Genomic DNA, 20,473 nt, shown 5'->3' on the forward strand with positions numbered 1-20,473 from the left:
TCTTCTACTGCTCACACACACACACATACACACACACACACACTCAGCAGGAGCAGCAGCAGACACACACACAGCACTGGACTCTCCTCCTTATTCCTCCCTTTATTTATATTGTTCTCATTTTTTTGTTGGACTATGTGCGTTTTGCGTCTCCTGCTGGACGTGAGGGATTTCATGTGTCCGTAGGTTCGGTCACTTCTCCTCCTTTTTTGGATCTTTTCTTTTTGTCCTTTTTGTTTGGCGTTGGTGAGGTGTGAGTGAGTGTGTGTGTGAGTGAGTGTGTGTGTGAGTGAGTGTGTGTGTGTGTTTCCTTCTTGTGGCTCCGGCGTCGTGAGGGATCTAAACATGTCGAAGAACGCGGAGGAGGTGAACAAGCTCACTGAAGGCACATACAAGGTGGGTGGGAAGACAACAGGTGCGAGGACAGAACACCGTCATACATGTGTCCTCCAGGATCCCTGCTGTCCTTTAACTTTTCACTGTCAGAGACCTCTGTTTGCTGCGGACCCTCTGAAAGCTGCTTGATAAGGAACTAGGCTCAGTTCATTCCAGTAGATATTTGAGTATCCATCAAACAGGGAATACAATCTGGAATCATAATATATAGTTTATTCTAAGTCGCGATAATGCAGGGTGTGTTTTAAAGTGTCTGTTTAAAAAACAATGAATGGGGTCCTAGCTTTACATTGACTGAACTGTTGATTGTTTACCTCTGTGTCAGAATAATATCTAGATTATAGACAGTTTAAAGGGATGGTTCACCCAAGAATGAAAATGCACTCGTTATCCACTCCCCACATGGAGGAGTGGGTGAAGTGGTTCAGTCCACAAAACACTTTTGGAGTTTCAGGGGTAAACAGCGTTGCAGCCAAATCCAATACAATTGAATTAAATGATGATGACTCTTCAAACGTAAAAAAACCCCACAGAATAAAGACTCCACACATCTCCTGTGATGTCATCCAAGTGTCTTTAAGCCCTGACATTCAAACTAGACTCAAAACTGTGTCATTCACACCTTGTTTTTAGCCTGAATGTCCTGCTCTGCTCTGGAGCCGCATTCCTGTGTGTTTACCCCTGAAACTCCAAAAGTTTTTTCTGGACTCAAACACCATCCCTTTAAAGTGTCTGTTTTTTTAAACACATGAATGGGGTCTTAGCTTCACATAGACTGAACTGTTGTTTATTTACCTCTGCATCAGAATAATATCTGGATTATAGTCAGTTTAAGAGCAGCTTGCTCTCAACTGACTGTTAAGTAACTTTAAGTTTCAGGTGTTGAAGAAATAGCCCCACCCAATGGGAGTGCCATTTCCTCAAAATACTGTGTCGCTGGTTGATCAGCATCATTTGAGCTTCTCAGTAATGTTCCCTGGCATCTGTGTCATCCAATGAGTAACTGGAATTCATTCACTGAACCTTTAAAAGTGTTTAGAATAAACAAACATGAGCCGCAGCATTCACTAAACCCCACCAAAGAGCTGTGACTTGTCCCACACTGGACTCAACAGGTGGGACAGAAAAGGCGAGAGTACGTAGAGGCCGCAGGGAAGAACAAGAAGAAGAAGAGATTTTAATGGTCTCCCCCAGAAACACTTATTCTTCGTTCTGAAGGGTTATTATCTGCTGCTGCTCTCGGGGACAGCCCCCACAGCTCCTTGTGGTGTGATGAAATGCAGGAAAGAGACTCCAGGTTTAATAATTTAGCTGGCTGAGTGTGTTGTGTGGTAAGATTATATAGCAAAGCTCCTCTGTCCCCCAGCTACAATCAACAGTTGTCCCACAGCACTGTGTGTTTACACCAGTACACCAGCGAATGAGGGGAAGAGTTTCTGCTTTAGGTTTTTCTTTGTGTTTTAAATTACTTCACAGTTTACGTATATGGCGCGAACACTGAAACTAGAAGATGCAAGGTGTTGTGTAACGCAATCAGAGCGACAGCATCTTCTGATAGAGACCTTTGTTTATGTTTGTCTTTAGGTGCTTTACTGACGTTTTATTCTTTTCCTGCACTCTGGACTTGGCTGAGACCGTATCACCTGTCGGGAAGACGAGATACGGACAGAGAATAGCCGACTAATTTACCTAATTACAGAGATAAGTGATCGGTGTAGCACAGGATTATGGATGATAGTTCCAATCTGTGACATTGATCAGAGAATGTGAAGAATGGACAGAGCCACGTCATACTGGTTTTTATCAATCCTAAAACCTCCCCACGCTGCGTCTGGGATAAAATGTTTTCATTTTCTACTCGGTATAGTTTCCTCTCTTTCTTTCTCTGAGCGGTTTCTGACTTTCGTTCTTCATTTTGCTCGTTTCCACCCACATTATACGAGCGATAATTCAAGACGAGACACTCAGGTGAAGCTTTGCCCAAAGGTCACCGGTCGTAGCTTCGGTTAATGAATAGTCCGCAGGGTTTAAGGTGAAGTAACTCCCATCCGATGTCACTCAGTCATGTAAACAGTCGGCCAAATATTAACCCATGTGTGTTTCGAACCAAACCCCAAATAATAAACCTGTTTGACATTATAACAAACTGCATCACTTGTTTTTTTGTTGTTTTCCTCCCAGACTGTGATGGATCAGTTCAATCCAGGCCTGAGGAACCTGGTCAACGTCGGCAAGAACTATGAGAAATCAGTGGCTGGTGAGTGTTTTTGAAAACATAAATTTTGAAGTTCATAATAAGTTATGAGGTTAGAAAAACAGCAGATTTGAAAGTTAAAGTGTGACTGAGCTGCTGCCGTCCTCCTCATTTGTCCACTTCATCAGAAACAAAAGAGATTTTGTGACTTTTATGGCCAAAGCTCATTAAACATTTTGGAATACTTTGCCTTTGAGGTTTTGTTTGAATAGACCTGAGCTTTGTTCTGGTTGCAGGTGTAGCAGGTTTTATTTGTATCTATTATATTTGAATATTTTGGGTGTCAAGTGGTCCTCTACAGGTTTTAGGGAGTGTCAAATTTTCCCCAAATCTATCCTCACAAATATTAATGATCATTTTATCGTTTTCCCAGCAATGATCCTGGCGGGAAAGTTGTATTTTGATGCAATGTCTAAGATTGGGGAGAACGCTGCAGTGTCTCCTGTCTCCAGAGAATTAGGTAAGTCTCCACGCTGCCCTGTCCTCTGGCTCTCTCTCTCTTCTGGGATAAACTGTGGGAGGTCTGCAGACTGTGGAGATCGTCCCTGCTTTTCCTCAAATAGCTGTTTATCTCACATGGCTCTCAGAGGAATGTATTATTGGTTTTCAGGAGGTCTTTAGGTCAAGTCTGGCAGTATTAGCTGAAACACTATTGTGCACAGCAGACAAGTTACTCTTTATATAGAAGTTGTTCCAGTTATAGGTCCAAGATACAAGACTGAATCTAGTAAGAAATCCAAAGTTTGGAAAAATAAGCATTGGATACACAACACAAAGCCTAAAGATTAATTTGATAATGTATAAAACACTAATCCTGGGCGTTTTCACACCTGCCTTGTTTAGTCTGGACCTTCAGACAGAAAATAACAGGTGTGAAAGGTGCGTCAGACCACAGGCCGGACCAACCGACCAATAAGATAGTCTCGGTCCAAATCAAACACAACTACGGTTCGGTTGGTTTGCAGTGTGAAAACATCCTTTTGGATAGTTCAGACCTTCAGACCAATTATAACACGTAACGTTTTACCGACGTTCATTTTTCTGGTAGTAAAACCATAATGATATTACAGTGGCAACAAAGTTAACAAAGTGAACAGGTTCATTCATTTTCTCTGTTCAAATGTAAAGAGTTGAGTAAAGACTTGTTTTCTATGCACTTTAGCGATTAGTACTACTTGACAGCACGGATGTCAAACGCACCAATGTGCAGTAAAGGTAGAGGCAGCCCACATAAATGATGACGACAATAATGACATCCATCAAATGAAGACGTGGAGTATTCTGACCTTAGTCACATTATGTAGACATGTGTACATCTTAATTGCCTTTTAACAGTCTATTGGATTTTTTGCAGCATTTTGCAACATCGACATGTGCAACAGTTACCAACTGCCTTATGTCATAATCGTACTATTCTCTGGAACATGTAGACGGGAATATGAATGAAATTGTCTATTAGCAACTCATCTAGTGTGAACATCAGAATCGAAACAATTCAGAATAAGGTCAACAGTCAGGATATCGCTGTCCATGTAAACGTAGTCACTGGTGCAGATGTGGCTGCTGTTGTTTCTCGTCCTGATGAAGGAAGGTGAATGTGTGCGCTGTCACAATGTCTCATTGTCCTTGAAATACACAACTCAGTGAGCACGGTTGCACAGCAGCAGGTACGCTTTGATTAACGCCCGCGCGGCCCTCGTGATGGATGCACCGCTGCGTGTGTGATGAGCTTAAAGAAACACAGCGCCAAAAGATTTTGTTTGGTTCCCTGTTAGTTTTTTCGCCGACTCCCCAGGCGTCAGTCTGTTCCTGCAGATGCTCATTTGCAATCCAAAGAGGTCTGGTTTCCCGACCCACCGTCACCAGAGGCTCGCTTTGATTTAACCACTGTATACGTCTCTCAACTCCCCTGCTGATTGGGAGCAAACCTGCTAATTAAATTCACCAGCACAATGGGAGGTGGCACCTGGTGCCGCACAGGTCTCAGTTTACTGGCACTTTCGAAAGTAATTTTCCATCCCCCCAGAAAAACACTAAGAAGCACCCCCACCTCGTCTCATGTGGACTTGAAAGGTGGTTGTAAAAGTTTGTAGTTTCACGTTGGATTCACGGGGCAACGAGATTATATTCTGCTAAACAGTCAATCCACATCTCAGTGTTTTTAACAACCAGCTTTGTGTAAATCTCGCAAGTGGTTAGAAAATCACAGTATTGATTTGTGCATTGCTCCCAGCAGATAATGTTGTGTGCAGGTGGAGGTGTTCAACGTGATCTTCCCACAGTGTAGACACAGGTATATTTGACTGCGCGTGTAAACATCACATGGTGGAGGTACTCTGTGGTCAGTGGTGTGTTATGAAATGTGACCGTGAAACGATCTCTCTGCCAGGCCAGTGTGTCTCAGGGGTTTTAAAAGCTTTACACTTTCGGATTTGCCCAAAAATGAATAAATACCCAAAGATATTCAAGGGCAGCACATCAGTTAGGACTGGTTTATCAGTTAGGACTGGTTTTTATGTAGAGATTTTCAGATACCATTTTTTTTCTCTGACCAATACAGATTCCAATACTTGGACTTAGCCCATATGATGTATTTTAACAGCTGTATGCTTCTAACCCTGCATGGAAGTGCTGATAGCTATCGTTGTTGTATGACCTAAACCCGTTGAAAAACAACTACAAATGGAGAATGAATGTCAAGCACTTTCTTTTATTATCTACATAAACTGATAAATAACACAGATAAATAAATCTACAGCTCAAAAGTCTTGCATATGTTGCACGTCGCCATTTTACTTGTGGGACTTTTCAGTGGGAAATAACAAACCGCTGACATTTAATCTGCTCTGACTAACGCTACACCATCGAAAATCACTTCTCCCTAGCTGCTGATTTCGGCGGCAAAGGTGTAGTGATTTCCGGGAAATGAAAATTGCAGTTTCATCTAGGTGACGGTAGTAAACTTTAACGACGTGGTATCGGATCAGTTCATAGTTTCATGCACTCGCTGACGCCCGACCCCGGCATTTTCATCGGTATCCGAGGAATTTCTTTCTCTCGTTTGTTGTTGTTTGCTGCGGTGAGAGGAAAGAGATCCGAGCAGTTCACAGTAAATCTGGTCCTGTTGTGGCGAGTGCAGCTTGAAATGTGCTTCCTGTGAGTGAAGAGGAAATGAGGGGAGGAACACAAACAAACTGCTGATTATCATCACGCTCCATATAAATGATTAAAATGCTATTTTTATCCAAAAATCTGATTTAATCCCCATTAGAAATTAGAAAACGATAGGGGATAACAGACATGCCAGGAAAATGGTTGTGTGGTGTTCGTGTAGGGCGGAGTCCTGGTGTCCAGGCTCAGTCACACTCACCCCTGAGCTGTGGATACACTCCACTACCCACTAATCCCTGCATGGGAGCGGCAGACAGAGAGAGGGACACTCTGGTCTCATGACACATCAGTTTAGTCTGAGTCATTATGGGGGATTGTGTTGAGCAAGGGGTGATTAAATACACATTGCAAAAAAGTCATCTAATCTAACCAGGCCTGTGAACCTAAATGCATTGTAAGGGAAATCTACGTCCCTATAGCCAGTCTGAACGTCCACAGCTGTGATGTGAAGGATTCCAGGAGTTTGTTAAAAGTCTGTGCACTTTGCTTCGGAGCCGGCTCGTGGACGTAGTGATCTTACCCCGTCAGAAACCTGAGCTCCACTGATGCGTAGCTAACCAGAAACCAGATACTCTTGAGAGGCATTGGAGGACCGGTGCACCTCATCCTCCTACCTTCCTGCTTTAACTCCTCTATTTTCCTTCCTCCTTCCTCCTCCTCCTCCTCCTCCTCCTCCTCCTCCTCCTCCTCCTCCTCCTCTGCCAGAGGTCAAATGTAAACTGTTCTTTTTTTCAGGAACTCCGTTTGATCAGATTTGTTTCATTCACTGGTCCAACAAGGAAAGAAAAATCAAGATGTGAAAGACCAGGATGTAGAGACGTACCTAGTTTAGACCTCGTCGTTTTCACTCTTTATAACTTCTAACTGTTTCAGGTCAAAATAAGTCTCAGTGATGCTGTACACTAAAATATTTGTGTTGGTTTTCTTAGATTATTGACAGGGGCTCCACACACAAAACACAGCCTGTCTGCAGGGAATTTAATCTCTTCCAATTCTGTCCCTTTACAGCAGAAATAGCTTTGTAGATGCTTAATAGACACACAGAAACACACACACACACACACACACACACACACACACACACACACACACACACACACACACACACACACACACACACACACACACACACACACACACACACACACATCCACGCACATTGTCCTTCAATGGCCCGTCAAATGGCATCATCCCCACTTTACGTAATCTAAGCAGGTTTGCGTGGTGTGTCAGGTGGCTCTCACCAGTGCCAAGATTATTTTGTCCACAGTCAAAAACAGTGAGAGAACTGTGGGCCGCTTTGCAGACGACCAAAGAATTACATTTTATCTCAGGCCAGAGAGCTCGTGTCACAAGAATGAAGCCTGATGAAACCATTTTAACAGAATTTCATCTGCCCTCAAGTAATCTTTGTTTGTAGGACGGATTTATGTTTAATGAAAAAACAGAGGCAGGGTCTCTTCCTTCTTCAAACTTACACGCACAAACACACGGGTTAGAGATCGTCATGTGTACGACGTGGATCATGAAAGCAAAAAATAGAGCAAAAGCATTTCTCTCCTGTGGGCTGAAGTAGCCTATCAGACCACAACATGTTTGTCTAATGTTGTATTTTCACCTCGTCAGTAGTGTTGGGCAAAGATCTGTGTTTTGATGTCGTGAGCCTGTCCAGCAGGAACAAGGACTTACAGTAAAGACTTGTGCTCACACACACACAGCTAGAATCAAGTATCAGTTGCAGGCTTATGGACAATGAAGATACAGAGATTTGGTTAGTTTAGTTAGAGAAGGAAGCACAAACAGGTTCATTCAGAAGGTCAGAGGACGTCAGCTGAGTATCGGCGGTCCTTTATATCTTCGGTCCTGAACTTCGAGCTGACTACTTGTCAGGATCTCCGAGGGACGGATGCTGATACCAGATCTGAACAGGGTCTGAGAGTCGCTCTTGCTGATGAACTGAATTAAATCACAAAGCTTCATTCAAACCCAACATTCTGACACTGAACTATAAAATAACAACTGCACCTGAAAGACGAGTTTACTTTCGCTGTTCTTCTGGCACCGTGTCTGAGGTGAACTTCAAGTTTCTGAATTTTTCTCATTTGCGTTACATTGGCTTTACTTCTCAAGGCTGCTGAATTGTCAGATGCTGCCTTTTGTGTGTGACTCACAGCTACTGCCACTGTGATAGCAAATATAAAACTGCCTCCACTGAGCTGACTGTGTGCAGCCAAGACTCCAGACCCTCTTACATCCTGGCTAAACAGGCAGCCTCGTCTTTATTGTGTGGGTTTGCCTTGGCTCGGTGTTGTTTGCTAATGGCGGTGCCGTCGCCTCCGGTGTTGTCCACATCATGACACATTTTGGCCCTCGCACCTTGCTCAATTGTGCACGTCTGTTGCCCGGCAACGTTTTGTGCAGATTGTGTCAACAATAAACAAAAGAGCGCGAGCTGCAGGAAAGGGGCCGTTGATTCACCGTGACGTTTCCCCTCGGACACCTGAATGCAATCGGTTACATGACACATTTGCATTGGCGTTATACAGATATCGTGATACGTTGATGACTCATAACTTTTGTGTCTGGCAAACAAACCAGTCAGTCAGGTATTTGACTCCACGCCTGCTGATGTTATTAAGACGTCGTTCTTGTTGTAAGATAAGGGGACTTTGAGGTCAGAAGTGTTCAGACCAGGGCAGCTACAGGAGCCTGTTCGTTTCAGTGCCTGCTTCACTGTGAACACGGCGTTCTTTGGTGTCACGTGACTTTTCTCTTTCATCTGTCTCTACCCTTTTCCTGGATTGAAATGTCCAGCACACATTTCATCCCTTTCCCTCAATACTCACAGTACCTTTTCCTGTCGTTTACTACACGTTTGACACATTTCATCTTCCCGTCCCACCTTGTCCCAGCCTTAGTCCCCCCCCCTCAGTCTGGTTTCTCCTGCACCATGAAAGGGCGGATTTACTGTTGTGCCCTTCATCTGCTGAGCCGTTTGAACTGTGCTGAGTTAAAAAGAGCCACTGTGCCATAGGGCAAGGTGGAGCAGGCGTGGTGTCGAGTGGGTGGAGCAGAGCCCGGAAGGGAAGGGCCGTCTTTACGTTCTGGTGAATGTACAGGTCATAGTGATGCATCAGACCAGGATCCTACTGAACATCTGTCAGGATCACGCCTTAAATCGTTACACACGTCAGACGGTTGTTGAGTAAACAGATCTGCACTGGGTTTTTTCCACTGAATTCACGGCTGCTTTTTAAATAATGACTCATGAATCTTCTCCGAGGCTTGTGTGGACTCACTAAAGGTTTATTTTGCAGCGTTGGTCTTCAGCGTCTTATATCCAAACATCCGAATGAACTGTGTACGTGCTCTGAAGCAGAAGCCACTATACTGTGTGTGCACAGTGGAAAATCTGTTGTCTCACTGTTGCGTTACTGCTCCCGCCTCCCAGTAGAGTACAGCTGGATACTGAAGAATGTTTTGTATCGCGACCTTCACACGCTGTACACGGAAAATAATTCCCTTCGGAGAAAAGTTCACTGCGGTAAATAAGTCACAACATGAAGTCTCAAGTTCCCCCTGTGGACAATTTCCATCCTGTCTTATCTGAGATGTGACACGATCCAGTAGACAGAGAGTTTGCATATGTAACGTATACTATATGTTCCTGCATGCACAGAAAACACACCCAACATATTCAGTACACTTATTATAATTTGCTGTGTAACAACCTGAAGCTGGAACCGCTGTAGACACTAATTGTTCTACCAGGGTGTTGAGGCCATGTGGCTCAGAGTAGGGTCGCTGATTTTAGCCATGAAAGATGGGTTCACTGTTACTACCTTCACTGAGGAAGTTATGCTTTCGCCGTTTGTCAGGATTACCACCAGGGATTCCATGAAACTTGGTGGAAGGACCAGATCATCATCATGTTTTTGATCATAGCCATATTTAAATGACTGATATCTATGAGTGTGTGCAGCTTGGTTCAGTTAGTATTCTTTCAGACAGTCTGGAAAGTTTGGATATTTTCTTGAAAGTTTCCAGAGGGACTTGTATGTGATTGGACAAACTGTTCCTGTTAGTCCCCGAGTGAAAAAACTTGCTTTCTACAGCAAGAAATTGGTCAATTTTGTCCAATTTTCCAGACATTTTCTGAAGGTTATGTCTGAAAATGGCTTCAACAAAAGCCTTTGGCTGCTATAAAATAATTTATATGAATTGTTATAAATGCAGCTAACTTTATAATGAGTCACTTTCATGCTGTATGTTTGTTTTTATGAAAAACACATCTGTAAGGTTCTGGGAATGTGTAGCAGGACAACAAGACATTTAATCACGCTTTTCCACCTAATGGTTGTAACTCATTAATCCTAATTTGATTGATTTGTGAGCAACAGCAGACAGAAGGTTCTAACTGGTGGTTTCCTTCCACATAAGCTCTTTTTGATTAGCCGAGCACCAGGTGGTCCAGTTTTTCTGGTCCAGGCACGTGAAATGTTTGTTAGCGCAGGAAATCTTTTGAAACAGAATCCGCAGCCGGTGACATTTGGCGGTGTTGAGGTCACAGATGACGTTCAGTATATGCATTCAACTCATTGTTATTGTACATGTGTTGCACAATATCTTCAAATTACGCCGTCGTCTCTGTTCAGCAAAGACGGCAAAGGAAACACTTGGATTTACTCTGTTTGTCTTTCTCTGCTTGTCGGCAGGTGTTGTGCTGATGGAAATCTCCGAGGTCCACAGGAAGGTTCATTTCGAGCTGGAGGAGAATGTAAGTGCTTGATGTGTTTCTGCTCTCGTGTGCGTTTGCTTCCGGCAGATTCCTGTGTAGCATGATTGCTGTGTAATTGTGTGTCGCCTCACCCCAACGCACTACGCCAGACACTGTCACTCTCTGAGCCTGTCGTTCAACACACAGGTGAATCCTCAGTTCACAAGCACCGTTTAGTAGCACACACTCCTCCTCCCGCCTTGAACAGACACTGCACCCCCACCCACCTACCTCAGCTACAGTAGCAGGATGGATGAGGAAAACAAAGCAGCCGCAGGAGGAAGGGAAACAACAGGTTTGGGTTGTTGGCTTATTTCCTTGCTGAGAACAGGGGGCAGGTCTCAACACGTCCTTGGAAAACACCAGCTGGACCTGTTACAGTTTGGTGCATTGAGAAATCACGCTAACGTCACAGGATGATTTATTTTTTTCCTGATCTGTTTATTTAATTTGAATTAATTTATTGATTGTTTCGTTGATTCAGTCATAGACAGGATAAATGATCAATGGCTGTTCCAAAAGCCCAAGATACTGTATCTACCTCTAATTTTGTCACAAGACAAATTCAAACTCTGTGGTTTGTTTGATTAGTTTATCAAACTACTTTTGTTTTATTCATTAATTGATCCTTTAACTAACCAGTGGGATACAATATCTCTTCTGCCAGCAAATCCTGGTCAAGATCAGCAGCAATAATCCCCCAAAAAGTTTCAAATAGATATACAACCATGGACAAATAACACACACACATACTAAAACACATATACATCAAGACCCATGAATTATTCTATGAGAGAAAAAAAAGTTTTAAAACACTCTTTTATTCAAAGTTAAAGAAAGTTTAAAAAGAACTTCTGGATCCACACCAATTATTAAAACGTTCCTCCTTGCGTCATGCCCCACCCCTCCACAAAATGTCATGGAAATTGGTTGAGGAGTTTTTGTGTAATCCTGTTAACTAACAAACAAACACACACAAAAACATTTTGTATTTATATTCGGGCAAGTATTGTCTCATCAATTGAAATTGTAATTGGCCGGTCATTGGCTCTTTTAATGGTCATTAACAAGACGTTATGACAACTCGTAAATACCTGAAGTTTTCTATTTTTCACATCAGTGTAGCTTTGTGCTCTGGAAAACAAATAAGGCCACAGTTTGAAAATAACCTGTTAAAGCTGAACTTTGGGTCAGAACATTTGCGAGGCGTTCCTCTGAGACACTGTTGCTAACAGCGTCAGTGGGTGGGTTGGCTTGTTAATGGACTCCAGTTGGTGACTCACAGCATTAATTCAGCTCGTCTGCTTTGGTAAGGGTGTGTGAGTGTGTGTGTGTGTGTGTGTATGCGGCAAGGTGTCTGTGGTCATCTGTGCAAGTTCAGTCACGGGGTCTTCCACTTTATTGATCTGCCCCGTGTGGGTGCGGTCACTGCACAGCAACAAGGCTGCGGCGGTGGTGGGAGAGCTTCAACACCCTCACAGTAATGAGAGAGAGAGAGAGAGCAGGAGAGAGTGAGAGAAGTCTGTGGGCATTCCCACGCTTCGTTTCTGACTCATTCATAAATGCAACTTGGAGAGGGCTCTCACCCCCGCACACACTCACCCATACACTCCGTGTGATCACTCTTCATTTCTCTCTTTGAGGGGTTTTCCCCGTGTCCCTGTGTCAGCAAATCTGACCAACTGTTGCACTCCGTCCGTCCGTCAGTCTGTCCGTCCGTCTGTCCGCCCATCGAGGTTCTAATCAGCTGTTTGTCTTCTTCCCCTCTTCCCCCCCCTCTCCCTCCCTCCTCCTCACCCAAAGTTCAAGAGGTTCCACAGGGAGATAATAACCGAGCTGGAGAGAAAGACGGAAATGGACGTCAAATACATCACAGTGAGTTGTTTGTGTGTTGTGTGTTGTGTGTTATTCTTTAAAACCTGACAGCAAACATGATAATGTGATTCGTGAGTTTTTAAATGGGGAAGTTAAGTCAAGTGTATTTTGCCAACCAAAGTGTGGATATGTCACGTATCCAAACCCCAGAGACACGATACACGTGGGCTAGTTTACTTTTTAGATCATTAATTAGCCACTTAATCGAAATTGCAAATAGGTATTGAGCGAGTCATCATTAAAGTGCAAACTCATTTTTATTTCATCTCTGCGTGATCTGGAGTTCCAGCGTTCACACGTTTGTTTTTCCTCTGCGTCAGGCCACATTCAAGAGGTATCAGATGGAGCACAAGATGAAGCAGGACTCTCTGGAGAGGTCCCAGTCTGAACTGAAGAAGCTGAGAAGAAAGAGCCAAGGCAAGAACGCCAACAAGTACGAGAACAGGGAGAGCGAGGTGAGATGAACATAGAAACAAGGTATAGATACGTGACACACACATGGATGCTCTTTCTTTGACACACACACACACACACACAGACACACAGTTTCTTCATATGTGCACAGACATAATTACACAGATACTCAATCATTCACAAACCTTGACACCTGAGACTCACCATGTCAAAGCCAGTGTAACAGTAGTGGGGGGACAATGTATGAAGTGTCCGCTCTGTGCCGTCAGGCAGGAGAAGAAGATCTATGTTTGTTTGTTGGCCGCCTGCGACTCCAATACACCCGCATGCAATCCTCTCATGCACCACCTTGCTCCACCCGCATGCACACCGGACATGCACACGCACAAGCAAGCAAAACAATGAGCAACTTTCCAATTTGAGCAGAGTTACTGGATAAAAGTTACCGTACTAGCCAGAGAATTATCTGCACACAAGCGCTGCACCCTCCTCATATTGAATCATCTGTACAACCAGAAACAACCAGAACTGGCATTCAGAGCAACACTTGGCTTGCATGCAGTAGTATCAATGGTTTTGGACGTCTGAGACATGTTTGGTTAATGCAGAACTTTAGCTGCCCTATTTAAATATTCCCTTCTAGGTTTATATCTAAGCCTGGTTGGCTGTGTGTGTCAGCTTCCTTTGCAGAACCACACAGTAATGTGTTTTGAACTTAATATTTTGCAGCATCAAGTTTGTGTATTCAACTATACTCAGGCCCTGAGGCAGTCAAAAGAATCCTTGTCCGTTTTTTTTACCTTCATTAGGGCATTTTCATCTGCTTTCATGTATCTGTTTATCTGTTAGTTAGTGGGAAAATGCAAAAACTACTTGACAGATTAACAAAAAACTTGGTGGAAGGATGGATGTTGTGTCCTTTTTTTGTGCGGATCCAGGAGTTTGTTTCACTTTCTTTAACAACGCAAGATTTTTTAAAAAAAGTTGATTTCTCAAAGAATAACTAATGGATCTTGATGGAAATCCAATCAGACATGTGAATCTGTGGAATGTGAAGTCATTAGAGCCAGTTTCAGTTGTCATTATATGATGCCGCCGCACCCTGTCGGTGACACTGCAGATGAATTTGATCTGAAAGCTGCGACCCTGAGGGCACAACAGCAGCAGCCTCAGATTTTACATAACCTGCCCAACATCGATCCCGTCAGGCAGCAGGTTCGTCTGGGTGTGCGTTTGTGTTTGTGTGCATCTCTGAATGTGGAAGGCTTTTGTGTATTCTGCCGGCAAGCTCGAGCCTATACCTGAGCCTGGCAGAGGGAATGGCTGCACTGACACACACATAGAAAATGACAGAGAGATGGATGGAGAGAGATTTACAAAATATAAATGAGTTTCATATCTCACATAGAATCAAAAATAGGAAAAAATACTTTTTCATTCGCTTCCTCAGGTTACTGTGTAGAGAGCTTATATAACTTGTCACTTTAATTGTATATATATTCTATGATCTACAGCTGAAGCGATTACTCCCTTTATCAATTATTTAAGGTAATTTTTCAAGGCAACCTTTCCTCGTTTCAGCCTCTGACATGTGAGGATTTTCCTCCCTTTGTCTTTTATCTGAGAAAGCTGACTATCTCCAGGGTTTGGACGTTTCGTTTTGTTTGCCCTTATGAATTGCCACTTTTTCCTTCCACTGTTTGTGTTGGTCACTCATAATGGATCACGATTATTCTTTGCCGTTTGCGTGAATAAAACTTTAATACATGACCTCATCCGTGAACAAAGGAATTGCACCACGAGTCGCCTCAGGTAGATTTTCATAATTAATGGTGAGACAACAATTATCATGATCCCACGCTGCTTCACCACATAATCAAACTCGGTCTTTAGTTATTTTTTCGATTTAAAGACCCCTAGCGGCCTATGTTACATACTTTACATTTAACTAACAGAAATTATAGACACATTTCTCTTTGTCTTTTTCCTTTTATTCTCCTGAAGCTTTTCCCTCCATCTCAATGCCTCCTTCTCCTTCCTTTATGGGTTTTTTTCCCGTCACCTCTTATACCTTCCCACCAGGCTGAGATTCGGGCGAATTCGCCCGCTGCTGTGCTCACGTATCTGATTTAAGGCCAGGTATTAAGGATTTAGATCCCTGACAGACACAGAGATGGTCCAGCAAGCAGACAGACAGGGTGTCGGGAGCTTAGCAGCCGCTGATTCACCGTTCCCCAAAGAGACTTCAAAACTGCGGAGCAATCCGTCAAAAAGTCCAGACAAGATTAAAAAAAAAAAAAATTTTAAAAGTGGGAGAGCCTCCACAGCTGTCAAATAATTGATTAAAAGACTCACCAAAAAATAACCAGCCCAAGTTTTTCTCCCTGTCGACGGGATCAACAGAGATTGAGACGTGTATCAAGAGTCTTATGTGTCAAAGAGAGCACTGTGTTTTTTCTCAATCTTTCCATTTCCATCCCTCTCTTTCTTTTGCATATAGCTCTCAGGTAAACAGATTATCCATAGCAACAGGCCAGCTGCAGTGTTTATAGATGAAAAGTGATTAAGAGGGTGTGTGTGTGTGTGTGTGTGTGTGTGTGTGTGTGTAACATTTCACACTCCCCCTTGTTCGTTTCTCATCCACTTGTTAGTACAAATTATGCCGCCCACCTCCACAGTTCTGGAAAGGTGTTCACTCTCTTGTCGTTTATTTTTCCCCCTCATTTTTCTCTCCCTCACTTCTGTTTATTTCTTAATATCTTTCCTGGCACGTTATACAAGAGCAGTTGTTTTTTTTGCCAAAACGAAACACAAGAATAGACTGAAGAATTGTAAGAACTTTAAATGCATGCGATACGCTTGGTTATTCATTTCAAGCCCTGTGATTAAATTAAACACCTCAATTAGCTAAATGAATGTAGGCACTGTGGCACACTTGGACTTGTGGGAAAACGCTTTTGCATTTTTGATTACATAGATTACATTTATTAAATAAAACTTTATAATGAAATATCAATATCATCTTCTTTTACCGATCGGTGAATTGATAATGACGCAGCAAAACCTGCCCTCACAGCAGCAGGGGCAGATTATTGAATGTCCCAGTCGTGAATGCAAACACTTGGGGACAGTAGGAGAGGATGTGATGCGGGAGCGAATGGGCAGAAACCCTTTTAATTCAGCTTTTATTTGTGTAGGTGTGATTATTTGCTGGTGAAATTTTGTTGACACAAATGCGAGCCAGGGTTCATGTGAGGACTTCCTGGCATTAGACAGACGGCAGTGTTTGTACAACGGTGATATCACTCTGCTGGGAGTTACTTAGCTGTTGTCACTAAACACACAGACACAGGTTTACACAGTTTATGTTTAATGTTTCCCACTGGAATTAGATTATATTTAAGGTCATTTTTTTATCCGTTCTGACAGTTTTTATAAAAATAATTCAACAGTATTTCCGTGTATGAGTTGTGGGTATTTTACACCCAAAGGAACCTTTTTAAATGAATACCTTTGGTTAAATGATTTTATTAATTTGACACCATAATGTGACACTCCATATAAATAAGTGGAATGTCATTATAACTCTCCTACCAGGTGGCTGCCACATTTCCATGCAGAATATGTTTCCCGGCACACAGTTGACACAGGAGAGGAGAAACTGAATGTTTTGCAGATGCGTGCATTTCCTCAGACTCCGGTTGAATAAAGCCCTCGGCCATTTAGAGGATTTATCAGATAAGGAAGGTTGTGAGAGCTGAATAGAGAGGGGGTGTGTGGTGCCATTGTGTTCACAGCCGTTAGCAGGTGTGCCCATTCCTGTCAGTCGGACGAGGACGACAATATGGATCTCATGTGAAACAAGTGGTTTCGCTATAAGAAACTGTCCGCATAAAAATGTGTGTGTGTGTGTAGCTACAGAATCATATAAATTAGTTTGTGAAAGCTCACACCAGGACGAGGAGTTAGGGAATACTCCTGCAGTTATTTCTCTAAATCTATACTTCTCATATTAGATTACTCGTATCTCCATTTACTACAGTAACAAAACTCTGCACATAGCTTCTTTGTGTTTTGTTCTTGTTTTCAAAAGAAATGTCAAACACACCGAGATACTATAGATGTTGAAATAAGTTTTAGATTTAGTAAAAGGATGAAAGCTGGAGAGGAGTATCGGATTTCAGAAAGATTTACAGACACTTTGATGCACACGGACACGCATGCACAGTGTAGATAAGACTGACCCTCTCCCTCCTGTGGCTCTGTCCTTTCTCTAAACACTGACGACGGCCCAATCAGCCAATACAGTAAACTCTAGTCTAATAATACCTGTTCTGCAAGACAGAGATTAGGATGCTCAGAAAGGAATTGTGCTCCTTTCATATCGTTTGCCCTTGTTGGATTTGCGTACAGGTTTTGCAGTGAAAGGGCCTAAATGCACCATGTGCACAGGATGATAAGACAACATGATGATCTATGGCAACAACACGTCTTACTAATGAAAGACCATTAACCCATTCAGAGAGACTGGAATTGTATTTGCTTTTGCACATATGCGTGGACTCAGAACATGCATGGATGTGTGAGGTATTGTATTTGGATGATGTTCGAGTAAATCAGTTGAGTTTGCATGTGTGTGTGTTTGTGTGTGTGTGTACGTCGTCAGTGCCTGGAAACGTTGATGAGCCGTCAGATGGACATGCAGTTGTACGTTGCAGACGGCTGCAAGGAGGCCATGCTGGAGGAGAAGAGACGCTTCTGTTTCCTGGTGGACAAACACTGTATGTTCTCCTACCAGACCGCCTCCTTCCACGACAAGGTACACCAGTTCAAAATGACAGAAAGATCTCACCGACATGTTTTCTGACCTTGAAAGTTTGTTGTTACTGTGCAGAGAAAAATCTTCAACCATTTTGAATCTGATCAAAACTTGCAGCCAGAACATTATATTACAAAAACCCACCATGCACCGTGTTACCATAGTGATGGAAATGTGTGCACAGCGATGATTACTCAGTTTCGTTTTGATGTATTTTTGTCGTGTCCGTGCCTGCTGGACAGGCCAGAGACATACTGACGGCGAAGCTGAGCACTTGGCAGGACCAGTGCAACGACGCCACCGACATGCCCGAGAGCATCTTGTCGATGATCGAGGGGCTGCGGACGCCCGTCTCCATCACGCCGATGCCCTCTCCCTCCCCGTCACAGCGCAGCCTGGTATGATGGTAGAAATAAATACACGTTCTTGTGCTTGATATGTCGCTGCCTTGTTTCATAGTACCACAGTGTGGTGCAACGACGAATACTTCAAGATCAGTTCACGACGGAAACTTGATAATCACTTAGTTAGATTTCATTTATATCTATTTTAAAAACCTCATATACATGTAAAGGCAATATTTTATTGTACTTTGTTCTTACTCTAGTAAAGATAATGTGAATGACATTCAGACCGGTTGGGTGACAGAGAGTTATTTTTGATCTACTGGCCTCACACTTGCACAGTTGCTAACATGCTAATGTTATGATTGATGCTACTATGGCAGAACATTATGGCCCCTGTGGCTCCACCTCTGAAGCCTCAGATCAGCCCGCTGGCCAACATGTTCACGCAGGAGAAAAAAACTTCGCCAGTATCCACCATCACCAACAACAGCAGCATAGGTAATTATGACTTATGATGTTCCTTTAAGCTGGAGAGTGTACATGAAATATGACTGTTCTTAATTGTGCCTAGAAATCCTTACCTTTCTTCCTTCCCCTAATTCCAGATCATGTGAACATTGAGGAGAACTATCTCGCCAGGTCTGTGTCCATGGGGGCGGGCCTCAACAATGTCGTGAAGAGGCCTCGCGTGCGCACCATCTTCCCTCACACCGCCGGCAACAACAGCACGCTGCTCAGCTTTGACGAGGGGGACGTCATCGTCCTGCTCATTCCCGAGGAGAAAGACGGGTGGATGTACGGTGAACTGGAGAAGAGCGGAAAGTGAGTTGAACCACGTGTGGGGCACGGGGAAGGGGAAGCATCTGTTCCTGTTAAGGCTCGATGCTCTGCCCCCGCTACTGCTATTGATATCAAATGTTTCACATGTCCAAATCAGAACAAATTCGACATTGCACTTCCATGAGTGAAGCCAATAAGATCAACGGTTCTCGAGATATGCGTTTGGACTGATTTCTGAAATTGGGAGATGGATAATGACCATGTGCCTCCTCCTACGTAGTTTTTATCATGCCGGTCAGGTTCCTCTGTACATCTAATGATCATGTGAATTATATGAGTTGGACTGCTCTGTCCTAACAGGCCAGATGGTCCCTTACCTGATTGTTGATGCCAGCCATGCCCACGAACACACACACACACACAGCGCTCTGGGCTCATCGAGTGATGCCTGAGCTGGAACACTCACAGATAAGGAAATCAAACCAAAGTATGGCCTGAGGGCAGGATGTACGATAGCGGAGAGAGAGAAGTTCAGAGGTACCACCTGCTCTCTCGCACAGGCAGGCGCCAAACCAAGCCCGCTCTGCCCTGGTCTCTGATGTCTGACTCCTTAAACAGGGATTTGATCTGAAGCCCTTGGAAGTGTGTTTTTTAATTTTAATCATTCATCAGGTTTGATCTCTGTCTCTATCAAGGGAAATTACCTGCCGAATATATCGTGACAAAAAAAAAATGATCAAGGGTAGAAAAGAATAATTTTTGAGTTTCCTTCAAAAGTAAAACTTTGGTGTTGCTGCCTCGCTGCTGCGAGCTGCTGCCTAAAGGCTTAGAAAGTGTATATCATCATGTTTATCAGAAGACAGCATCCGAAGAGAGAGGCTTCATGTCCCGTAGGAGGTTTGGCTTCTCATGCTTTCGGGGTCTCTCGCTGGGTTTCTTCCTTTGTCTTATTTCAGCTTTGATAGTGTATCCCGGCAACTTGCCTGGCAACAAGTAGACTGATTTCGATACCCACACAGTATTCATGGATGGAAGAATGAATGCCAGCAAGGCAGAGATACATTCGAATCACAGCGAGTGAGAAATGCTGCAGTAATGCAGACAGCGGCGGGGGCAACGTTTGACAAGAGACTCGTCTTCTCTTCCGATATGAATCTGATCCTCTCATATCATCATCCAAACCGTCTTGTTAGAGGTTTGATTTCCTGTCCAGGAGAAGTCACCAGGGGAAAGTGAACGCCTCCGGCTAACAGTGCTGCTGAGCTCTCCTTGAGCAAGGTTTTTTATTAATGTCAAGTTGTTCCAGTAGCTGGCAGTTACATCGGTGCTGGAAAGAAGCGCATGTTCTCAGTGGAAAACCCTTCCCTGAATAAATACAAGCTATTATTAATATGAGTGCGATTGTGTGATGTGTGTTTTCCCCGTCTTTTTATCAGAGGTACATGAAAGAACACGCCTGCTCTTCAGGCTTAATGTGCAAATATTAACATTCAGCCACATGGAGGAGGGAGAGGCTGATTACGAACAATCTTGTTCCCTTAACGGCACAATGACACACAGTCCTTGGCCCGAGCCTCTGATAGAGACGAGCTGTTAGTCATGGAAACTTCTCCTAAATGTGTTTCCAAGATGAAATTAAC

General features: G+C 43.4%; 1 protein-coding gene across 1 annotated transcript in view; it reads left to right on the top strand.

The window, feature by feature from the left end:
* Window positions 1-20,473, top strand: part of baiap2l1b (BAR/IMD domain containing adaptor protein 2 like 1b) — a 28,609-nt gene continuing 8,136 nt past the window's right edge. Inside the window, exons 1-10 of the mRNA XM_034594434.1 lie at window positions 1-396; window positions 2,578-2,653; window positions 3,024-3,110; window positions 10,537-10,598; window positions 12,402-12,473; window positions 12,794-12,928; window positions 17,554-17,706; window positions 17,949-18,104; window positions 18,434-18,551; window positions 18,659-18,875. Of these exons, the coding sequence (XP_034450325.1) occupies window positions 346-396; window positions 2,578-2,653; window positions 3,024-3,110; window positions 10,537-10,598; window positions 12,402-12,473; window positions 12,794-12,928; window positions 17,554-17,706; window positions 17,949-18,104; window positions 18,434-18,551; window positions 18,659-18,875 (1,127 nt within the window). The 5' untranslated portion in view covers window positions 1-345. The remainder of the gene's footprint in view (window positions 397-2,577; window positions 2,654-3,023; window positions 3,111-10,536; window positions 10,599-12,401; window positions 12,474-12,793; window positions 12,929-17,553; window positions 17,707-17,948; window positions 18,105-18,433; window positions 18,552-18,658; window positions 18,876-20,473) is intronic.

Source organism: Hippoglossus hippoglossus, chromosome 8 (assembly GCF_009819705.1).
Source record: "Hippoglossus hippoglossus isolate fHipHip1 chromosome 8, fHipHip1.pri, whole genome shotgun sequence".
NCBI classification, from domain to species: Eukaryota; Metazoa; Chordata; class Actinopteri; order Pleuronectiformes; family Pleuronectidae; genus Hippoglossus; species Hippoglossus hippoglossus.